The 11,164-nt window shown below is 42.5% G+C and overlaps 1 protein-coding gene and 1 pseudogene across 1 annotated transcript in view; one reads left to right on the top strand and one right to left on the bottom strand.

Moving 5' to 3' along the window:
* LOC102848072 (zinc finger protein 615-like) overlaps positions 1-6,482 on the top strand; it is a 7,674-nt gene extending 1,192 nt beyond the window's left edge. The window contains exon 3 of the mRNA XM_006897316.1: positions 4,855-6,482. Within this exon, the coding sequence (XP_006897378.1) occupies positions 4,855-6,482 (1,628 nt within the window). The remainder of the gene's footprint in view (positions 1-4,854) is intronic.
* LOC102853270 overlaps positions 1-11,164 on the bottom strand; it is a 246,556-nt pseudogene that overhangs the window by 50,855 nt on the left and 184,537 nt on the right.

Raw genomic sequence — 11,164 nt, forward strand, 5'->3', positions numbered from 1 at the left:
CACATTGTTTTCTCTTCACTGGGCCAGCTGATCTCTCTCTCTCTCTTTCTCTCTCTGTTGATGTTATTGTTGTTAAGTGCCATCAAGTTGCAGGCGACTCATAGCGACTCTTTTTTATTTTTAGTTCCATCATTTTCTGTAGGATTCACAACTTTCCATTCCTCCTGTCTTTCCACCTCCCTTTCTGTAAAATTCCACCTTCTCATTCTCTCTATACAAAGAACTCCTTTCCTGTCTTAAGGCTTCAGCACCTGCTACCACTCTTGAGGACCATCGATTTCTCTTCCTTGCGTGTAAACCAAGGGCTCAGGTGACTTAGCCTGTTACACATCAGGCTTCCAAGCCCCAAATCAGTAGTTTGAACCCACCAGGTACCCCACAGAAAGACTGTTCATTTCTTTCTGTAACATCAGAAAAGTGATGTGAGTCCCTGGAGTGTGAACCGTGTGCATTGTACTGAGTTCAGGTTGAACGTTGCCTACGTCACTGGCCATTGGACGCCCGTAGTAAGCGTCCTCTCACTGGGCTTACTCGGCTTCACGGTCACTCTGTGGTTCTGATTTTGGAATGAGTTTGGGGCCATTTTTGCCTTCTCTCTCTCTGCATTCCTTTGCCCAGCATTTCCTAATAAAACTTTTTTTCAAATTTTATTTTATTTCATTAATTTTTGTGTGTACCATCAAATCAGATCTGACTGGTACAGGAGGAGATGATTCCTGCTTCTCCAGCAGAGCATCTGGTGGATTTGAACCATGTACCTCTGAGATTGCAGTGCAGCTTCTTGCCACTAGGCCACCAGAGCTCGCCCAATAAACCTTTTTTGTTTGCATAAAATAATAAAAAAAATAGAGATTTTGGTATTAGGTATCACACTTGGTTTTCCTACAGCTTTTTGTATTTCTTCTTGGTATTTAGTTTGTTGTTCCTGTGAGCTCTTGTCTTTCAGCAAGATTCTATGGAGTAAATGGATCTATCCTGAACCAGTTAAGATTGGCAGGACATCCAGCTTCCGATAAATGTGTGTTGTAAACTTACTTGTGTTACATATACTCCACAGGAAGCACTGGTGGTCTAGTGCATGAGGAGATGTGTATGAAATGTAAGAGACAGGTGATTCCAGTGCACCAGCTGTTGCACTGGAGAAAGAGAAATGCTCCCCTCCCATGTGATTTACCTCATCTGAGAGCCCACTAAAAGGTCTGATAAGAATCGGTTTCAGCACGAAAGCAATGAGTCATAATCTGGAAAGCATCAAATCTGGGTTCATGCATCAGACATTATCTAATCTGGTTCCTCTTCAATGACGTTCATTGTTATTGAGTTGGAATTGACACACATCTGACCTGCAGTGGCTTTCTGAGGTGGTAAATCACACGGGAGAAAATTACTCACACTTTCAGAGGAGGTAGTGCCCTCAAAGAGTCAGCTTTAGCTTAGCCGTGTAACTCCCCGCAGACAGCCCTACTGGTCCTCCCTTCCTCATTCCTCCGCTTAGTGCTGTTACTTCTTGGGTTGTTGTTGTTATTGTTGTTGTTGTTGTTTTTATGTGCCATCGAGTCATTTGTGACTCATAGTGACCCTGTGTACAACAGCCCTAAACTCTGCTCTATCCTGTGCCAGTTGCACTGTCTCTGACACACCCATCCCGATTACCCCAGTCACTGAATCAATCCACCTCATAGAGGGCCTTCCCCTCCTGCACCGTCCCTCCACCCTCACAAGCATGATGTCCCTCCCTAAGTACCGGTCCTTCCTCACAACATGTCCAAAGTATGTCAGACGAAGCCCCAGAATCCTTACCTCCAAGGAGTAGCCTGGCTTAACCCTCTCCAGGATGAATCTGTTTGTTTTCTTAGCAGTCCATGGTGTATTCCCTTACCTCCAAGGAGTAGCCTGGCTTAACCCTCTCCAGGATGAATCTGTTTGTTTTCTTAGCAGTCCATGGTGTATTCAATACTCTTCTCCAGCACCACAGCTCAAAGGATCAATTCTCCTTCTATCCTCACTAGTCATTGTCCAACTCTCTGATGAATAACAGGTGATTGCAAAGACCATGGCCTGTATCAGGTGCACCTTAGACTCCAGAGAGACACCGTTGCTCTTGAGTACTTTAGAGAGGTTGTTATTTTGTGTATTTATCAGTGTGCAAGTAACAGTAGGTCTGATTTTTATTTTTTAAGCACTCAAGACACGAAGGTTATTTATGTCACTAGAATAATGTACTTTAATGCTCCAAACAATAAAAGATGCTTTTTTTTAAAATGAAAGTTTTCAGAAAGGTTGGCTTTTCATTCATTCATTGTTGTACATTTTATTCCCTTCCCCTTTCTCTTCCTCCAGCCCAGGCCACTTTGCAGTGCACCTCTTGTCCCAGATTATTCTCATACATATAATGCCTAATCATAATTCCTTTCAGGCAGTTCTTCCCCTCATCTGTTCCAATGCAGTGTTCATTATCTATTGAGAATGTTTACTCATGGTGAACAGTGTTTGGTGAAGCTCCCTGCTTAAAACAAGCTTGGAAGCAGGAGTGGCATCCACTTCCATAACAGCTTGCCTCTGGAAACCATATGAACCTGGACAAAGGACAAACGGTATACAGGAGGTTTCCAGGACTTTCATTCATAGGGTTGCTAGGAGTTGCCTATGACTCATCAACATTTAACACCACCAGGGAGCTCTGGTGGCCTAGTGGCAAGAAGCTGCACTGCAATCCCAGAGGAACACGGTTCAAATCCACCAGATGCTCTGCCGGAGAAGGAGGCGCAATATCCTCCTGTACCAGTCAGATCTGATTTGACGGTACACGCACACAAAATAATAAAAAAAAAAAAAAAAAAACACCACCACCACCAGCAGCAGCAGCAGCAGCATAGAAAGAGAGAGCACTTGGCCTAGCAGGCAGTAAGCCATGCTCCCAAACCAAAGGTGGGTGACTCTACTCCACGGCCCTCAGACCTGCCTTTAATTGTTTTTGGTGAAACATTCTTCTAGGTCGTGTCACCCTATATGTCCACTTGCTGTACAGAGGTAACTTATGGTTGCTGGGAAGCTGAACACTGTGACCTTGATGTCTCAAATGCGAGAATGGTTACCCGTGGTGGACAGTGTTTGGTGGAGCTCTCTGATTAAAACAAGCTTAGAAGCAGGAGTGGCATCCACTTCCGTAATAGCTTGCCTCTGGAAACCCTATGAACCTGGAGAAAGGATGAAAGTTATACAGGACGTGTCCAGGATTTCATTCATAGGGTCGCTAGGAGTCGCCTGTGACTCGATGGCATTCAACAATACCACCACCACCAGCATATAAAAAGAGAGCAGTTGGCCTAGTGAACAGAAAGCCATGTTCCCAAACCAAACGTGGGTGACTGTACTCCGCGGCCCTCAGTCCTGCCTTTAATTGTTTGTGATGAAACATTCTTCTAGGTCATGTCATCCTGGTCTGTCCACTTGCTGTACAGAGGTCACTCATGGTTGCTGTGAAGCCAAACACTGTGACCCTGATGTGTCAAATGTGATCATGGTTACCCGTGGTGGACAGTGTTTGGTGGAGCTCCCCATTAAAACAAGCTTAGAAGCAGGAGTGGCATCCACTTCCATAATAAAGATGAAAGGTATACAGGAGGTGTCCAGGACTTTCGTTCATAGGGTCACTATGAATCACCTGCGACTCGACGGCACTTAACAACAACATCCACTATTAAGAAGATAGAGTGGCACAGTCACTGTAAGAATGGATTTGGGCATGTCTAAAATTATGAGGCGAGGACAGGAGAGGGAAAGGTTCTGAACTGTTGCTCATAGTGTTGAGAGTCACAGTCATTTCAGGGCATGTAACAACAGACCTTCAAACCAACCACCACACATCTGTCTGTTTGCTGTAATGTGGTAGCTTGAGTAGTGCTGTAATTCCTGAAACTATGCCAGTGTTCTTTCACACACCAGTCAGGTCCCTCTAGGGAACTCTGGTGGCCTAGTTGTAAGATAAGTCTGATATTTTATTTACACTCGTATACAAATGTTGTTGTTGTTGTTGATTGCCGTCAAGTCATAAGCAACTCATCACGACCCTATGAACAAAAGTCCTCAACACTTGTGTGTGTGACTTTCATCCTTTCTCCCGGTTCATAGGGTTTCTGGAGGGAATCTCTTTATGGAAGTGGATGCCACTCCTGCTTCCAAGCTTGTTTTAATCGGGGAGCTCCACCAAACACTCTCCACCGTGGGGAACCGTTATGGCATTTGACACATCAGTGTCACGGGGTTCAGCTTCACAGCGACCACAAGTTACCTCTGTTCGGCAAGGGGACACACCAGGGCTATACGACCCAGAAGAATATTTGACCAACAACAATTTAAAACAGGCCTTAAGGCCGCGGATTAGAGTCACCCACCTTTGGTTTGGTAGCATCACTTTCAGTCCACTAGGCCAACTGGTCTCTCTCTGTGTTCAGTGCCGTCGAGTTGTGAAAATCCAAAGTATGTCAGTAATTTATTTTTACTTTTTGAAATGCCTCCATTCCATATTTAGATGAAAGAAAGATTCATTATTCTCTTCTTTCACAGAAGTCCAGAAAGCTGATGATCATCTGCTTGGGCTCTTGTTTAAAGAACAACTACGCAGACTAGAACACTGCAGGAACCTTCATACTTTGGAAAATACAGATCGTAAGCACAAAGCTCATTTGCATTTCATGGAAAACCATGGTCTATTTGAACTACCTGAAAAAATTATGAAATCAAGTTTAACTTTACCAATAGTCCACCAGAGTAGATACAATCAAATGAAGGACTCTGAGCTTAATGGAGATGAGAAAAACGTGTTCCATGTTGATCGTGAACAATTTTGTCCAGAAATTGCTTCCTCTGAGAGTCAGAAATCCACGAGCACTGAGACTGAACTCCATCGGAGTCAGAAAACTGACACAGTGGCAAAACCGTATGTGTGCAGTGACTGCGGGAAAGGTTATACCCAGAAGTTACATCTCACTGTTCATCAGCGAACTCATACTGGAGAGAGGCCCTATGTGTGCAGGGATTGTGGAAAAGGATTCATCAGGAATCATTACCTCACTATCCACCAGCGTATTCACACTGGAGAGAAACCCTACCAGTGTGTTGAATGTGGAAAAGGATTCACGCAGAAGACAGCACTCGTGGTTCATCAGCGAACCCATACTGGCGAGAAACCCTACGTGTGCGGGGAGTGTGGAAAAGGTTTCATCACCAAGAATGAGCTCACTCTCCATCAGCGAACTCACACTGGCGAGAAACCTTTTAAATGTGGGGAATGCGGGAAAGGCTTGAAACATAAGGCAGGGCTCATTGTTCATCAACGAACTCATACCGGAGAGAAACCCTTTGTATGCGGAGAGTGTGGGAAAGATTTCATCAAGAAGAATGACCTCACTGTCCATCAGCGAACTCACACTGGGGAAAAACCCTATAAATGTGAATGTGGTAAAGGATTCACCAGGAAAAATGACCTGATGGTCCATCAGCGAACTCACACTGGGGAAAAACCCTTTAAATGTGGTGAGTGTGGCAAAGCCTTCATCCAGAAGTCAGAACTCACTTATCACCAACGGACCCATACGGGAGAGAAACCCTATGTGTGCAGTGAGTGTGGGAAAGGCTTCATTAGGAAGAAAGATCTCAACATCCACCAGCGAACTCACACTGTGGAGAAACCCTATCAGTGTAGCGAATGTGGGAAAGGTTTCATCCAGAAGGCAGAGTTCACCATTCATCAGCGAACGCATACTGGCGAAAAACCCTATGTCTGCACGGAATGTGGGAAAGGCTTCATCAGGAAGAAAGATCTCACTATCCACGAGCGAACTCACACTGGAGAGAAACCCTATGTATGTGGGGAGTGTGGGAAAAACTTCATCAGGAAGAATGACCTCACTCTCCATCGGCGAACTCACACTGGGGAGACGCCCTATCATTGTGGTGAATGTGGTAAAGGCTTCAAACAGAAGACAGGGCTCACCGTTCACCAGCGAACACATACTGGGGAGAGACCTTATATGTGCCAGGAGTGTGGAAAAAGCTACAGGAAGAAGAGTCTGCTCACTATCCATCAGCGAACTCATACAGGGGAGAAACCCTATAAATGTGATGAGTGTGGTAAAGGCTTCATCCAGAAGACAAACCTTTGTAAACACAAACGAACACATTCTGAAGCGAAACCCTATGCTTGCATGGAGTGTGGGGAAAGTTTCATTGAGAAGGGAAGTCTCAGCATTCACAAGCAAACTCATACAGGAGTAAAACCGTATGTAAGCGAGCAGTGTGCTAAAAAGTACATCAAAAAGGCAAACCTCTTTTTTCTTCAGCAGACTCATACTGGAGAGAAGCCAAATCTTGGCATTCAGTTTGGCAAAGACATCAACCATAGTCAAGCTTCTTACCACTTCCAAGAATTGTTACAGGAAAGACTTCCTGTTCATGTAGTGAATGTGGAAGATCTTATGTAGATGTTGGAAAATTCATGGGGTAAGAAACCTTTCAGTAGAGAGCTTTGGTGGCCTAGTGGCAAGAAGCTGCACTGCAATACCAGAGTACCTGCAGTTCGAATCCACCAGATGCTCTGCTGGAGAAGGAGAGACAATCTCCTCCTGTATCAGTGAGATCCAATTTGATGGCACACACACATTAAAAAGAATACTTTCAGTGAAGTGAATATCAGATAATCTTCAATATGTAGGAAGAGATTATTGTCCGGGGAAGATCTCATAAAGATGAAACGTCATATGGCTGTCAGGAAAGTGAACAGACTTTTGTCTCTGTTTCTATATTTTATCCACAGAGTTAACTGGAGCAATGTCCTAGTAATATATTGTCTGCATTGGCATCTCTGGCCTCAGTAAACATCAGTAGGTTAACAACTAGTAAGAACATCATTGTTGGATAGCCTTCTGCTAGATTTGTACCCTCTGGAGGTAACAAATACAATACAGAGAATCCTAAAGAATGTACAATTCAGCAGCAGAATTTGGAAATCTCAGCACAAGTTGGGAATTGGTTTTGTGTGGTTGATTGGTTGATGGGGGTGATCCTTTTGTGGACTTCCTCCCTACACTCTTAACGTGTACCAATAAAGTAATGAATTTTTAAGCTGATATCTATGTAAAATACTATGCATGTAAATATTGTATTAATTCAGAAGAGTATAAATTTCAAATTTCACAGCGAAAGCTTTGAAGGGTTTTTTAAAAATTTTTAAAATTTTTATTATTTTTTTGTGTGTGTACCATCAAATCGGAAATGACTGGTACAGGAGGAGATTGTCCCTCCTTCTTCAGCAGAGCATCTGGTGGATTCAAACCATGCGCCTCTGGGATTACAGTGCAGTTTCTTGCCACTAGGCCACCAGAGCTCCCCTAAAACTATGAAGTTTTAAAATGGAAAATGTCATTGTTAACTAGAATAGTTAAGTGGAGAGGATTATTGTATACCAAAGAAATAATTTTTCTTTAACTTTTTCAAAGAATGGAGCAAACTGGGGTGGGGGAAGCAGGGGAGACAGCTAGGCAGAGAGAAAAGTGCAACAATGAATGAATGGAAATCCAAAATCTCTGTAAATATTCATTAAAATTATTAAAATAAAATTTAAAACAACCAACCTAAAAAAAAAATAAAATAAAAACAACTAGAGAGGATTACCAAGATGGTGCAATATGGAATTGGAGGGATATGGGCCATGGAGAATAGATCTATATGCTCAAAAATATTAACCAGGTGAGCTCTGATGGCCTAGTGGCAAGAAGCTGTACTGAAATCCCAAAGGTACATGGTTCAAATCCACCAGGTGCTCTGCTGGAGAAGGAGGGATAATTTCCTCTTGTACCAGTCAGATCTGATTTGACGGTACATGCACAAAAATAAAAAAAATAAATAAAAATATTAACTAAAGATTAAGCAAAAATCAGTTTACCATACATTGTTTAGCTCAGTATATTGCAGAGGCATAGATGAAGCAATATTTCAGAGAGTCTTTTGGTCTGTCTGAGAAGTTCTGCTCTTATAATTCTTTTGTACTTGATTCTGTTAGGTGAGAGTTAGAGTTGTTGTTAGGTTATATTGAGTGAAGTCCAACCCATAGCAATCTTATGAATAAGAGTTCTCAACCCATCCTCACAGCCCATTGCTGCAATCACTGTGTCACTCCATTTGGCTGACGGTCTTCCTCTCCTTCACCATCCCTCCAGCATGATGTCCCTCTCCAAGGGGTGGCCTCTCCTTGAAACATAATATGAAATACATGAGACAAAGATCTGTCATCTTTTCCTCCAATGAGCACTCTGGTTGTACTTTCTCCAAGACATACCTATTTGTTCTTTAAACAAATACTCAGTTCTCTTTTCCAACACCAGAGTTTAAAGACATCAGTTTCATTATCATTATCTACCTCTCAGATGCATAGCAAGTGATTGGAAAGTCTTTATAATTTATTCTGATAAGATTAATAGCAAACTATTTAAAATACATCTCAGGTCAACATAGTCGCAAATACTTAATCAGCTCTACTAGGTCATAATTTCAAAAATTAACCCTTCCATCTGTGGCAAGACTATATAACCCTGTGGTAAGATTGTAAAGGTAATCTGCAGTCCTCCCCATGCAAACGAAACTCTACCTCTTTCTTTCATGAGACTGAAATGGAGAAAAAGCATTTGGAAGATCTATCACTGAATACCATTCTCCTTCAGTCAGCTGTATTTTCTGTATCAGTAATACTATGTCTGGGGCTGCTGAAGCCACAGGTAGCCCTACTTTATTTAGACCTCAGTAGTTCACAGCCTTCTAGCAGCCTTCTGCCTCTTTTCCAGGCTATACTGGGTTAAACAGCAAACTATCTGTTTTCCTGTACTGTTCCTAGGGTAATATTGAGAACAGTAATTCTTTAAACAACTTGTTTTTGTTGTTTGTTAAGTATCATTGAGTTATGTTTTCCTGTACTGTTCCTAGGGTAATACTGAGAACAGTAATTCTTTAAACAACTTGTTTTTGTTGTTTGTTAAGTATCATCGAGTCATAGGCGACTCATAGCGACCCTATGAACGAAAGTCCTCAACACTTGTGTGACTTTCATGCTTTTCTCCACATTCGTAGGGTGTCCCGAGGCAAGCTGTTTAAGGAAGTGGATGCCACTCCTGCCTCCAAGCTTGTTTTAATTGGGGAGCTCCACCAAACACTGTCCACCATGGGTAACCATTAATGAGTTTGACACATCAGTGTCACAGTGTTCAGCTTCACAGCAACCAAAAGTTACCTCTGTAGAACTCAATAGGAACACAAAAGCATTAATTGTTTTCTTCCCCCGGGTTATCCTACTGTAAACTAAGTAAAAAAGTAATATGAACTTTCCCAGTTATGTCAATGGTGAGGGATTCTGACATGGAGAACTGTTATTCCTAGGAAGTTTTCAGAGCCATAGAAAAGGCATGTTTTGTTTTGCTTACAGTAAACCCTACTAGTACATTTGTGACCCTCCAACATCCTCCCTGTGTTGAGAATAAAAATGGTTGCAGAGGGTCAAGAACTGCAGCCTTCAGTATGGATTGAGGCTCGATGTCAAGAAGACAGATTCTTACCACTGGACCAATTGGTAGCATCAGGACAGACGATGAAGAGATTGAGATTGTTAACAACTTTAGTTTGCTTGGCTCCACGGTCAACACTTTTGGCACCAGCAGCCAGGAAATAAAAAAATGTATTGCGATGGAAAAGTCTGCTGTTAGGGACCTCTCCAGGGTACTGAAGAGCAATGGTGTCACTCTGGAGACTAAGGTGAGTCTGATAAAGGCCTTGGTGTTTGCAGTCACTTTTATGCATCAGAGAGTTGGACAGTGACTAGGGAGGACAGAAGGAGAATTGATGCCTTTGAGCTGTGGTGCTGGAGAAGAGTATTGAGAATACCATGGACTGCCAGGAAAACAAACAGATTCATCCTAGAAAGGATTAAACCAGGCAGCTCCTTGGAGGCAAGGATTCTGAGGCTCCGTCTAACATACTTTGGACATGTTGTATGAAGAGACCAGTCCTTGGAGAGGGACATCATGCTTGGGAGGGTGGAGGGACAGCGCAGGAGGGAAAGACCCTCTATGAGGTGGATTGATTCAGTGACTGGTGTAATTGGGCTGGGTTTGTTAGAAACAGTGTGATTGGCACAGCACAGAGCAGAGGTTAGGGCTGTTGTACATAAGGTCGCTATGAGTAGCAAGCACATAACAACAACAACAACAACAAACAATTCCTTTGTGTGGCAGTTGGCTTCAGTGAAGATTACACCTTATCAAACAATTCTACTCATCCCCTCTATGTATCCAAGTTGAAGTCCACTGAATGGTGAGTTTGAGGTTATCCTGTTTCACTGCAACAATAGTTTGTCTTCTTTATTGTGTGTATGCAAATATGGTTGTTTCCATGCTCTTTGCATGGGGCACAGACATTACCTCTGTAAGCATCCTGGCAAAGCCATTATTCTTTCCCCTTAAGGTGATTGATCTCAAGGTTAACCACAATTTGTTGTGATCTGCACAGTCAAAAGCCTTTGCAGAGTCAGTTAAGCACAAATAGACATTCTTCTCGTATTCTTTATCGTGGCCAATCTCAGGCACACCTTAGTCTCAAGACTAAGGCTTACCTGATCCAAGTCATGGTCTTTGCAGTTACATGCCATGCATCAGAGAGCTGGATAATGACTAGGGATAACAGAAGAATAATTAATACCTTTGAGCTATGAGGCTGGAGAAGAATATTGAACATAGCATTGGCAGCCATGAGAACAAATAAAAATAAATCTGACTTGGAGAGGGTGAAACCAACTTTTTCCTAGGAGACAAGGATTTTGAAACTCCATTTCATATAAAAGTTATTTCTAGCATTTCTCTGTTGATGAACTATTACAGTCATTTTTGCATAATCTTCAGCAAGATTTTTTTATTAATTTTAATGAAAGTTTACAGACTTAGGGTTTCCATCGTTGCATTTTTCTCCCTGCCTATCCCCTCCCCCCAATTCGCTCTTCTCTTTGAAAAGTAAAAGAAAAATTCTTTCATTTTTATACACTCCCTCCCCCCAAGTCCACTCTACTATGTAGCCTTCATTCTGGACTCCTGTCATGACAATAATACCTAATCATATATCTTTTTTT

Source organism: Elephantulus edwardii, unplaced genomic scaffold, assembly GCF_000299155.1.
Source record: "Elephantulus edwardii isolate Elephantulus edwardi_28Jun2011 unplaced genomic scaffold, EleEdw1.0 scaffold00208, whole genome shotgun sequence".
NCBI classification, from domain to species: Eukaryota; Metazoa; Chordata; class Mammalia; order Macroscelidea; family Macroscelididae; genus Elephantulus; species Elephantulus edwardii.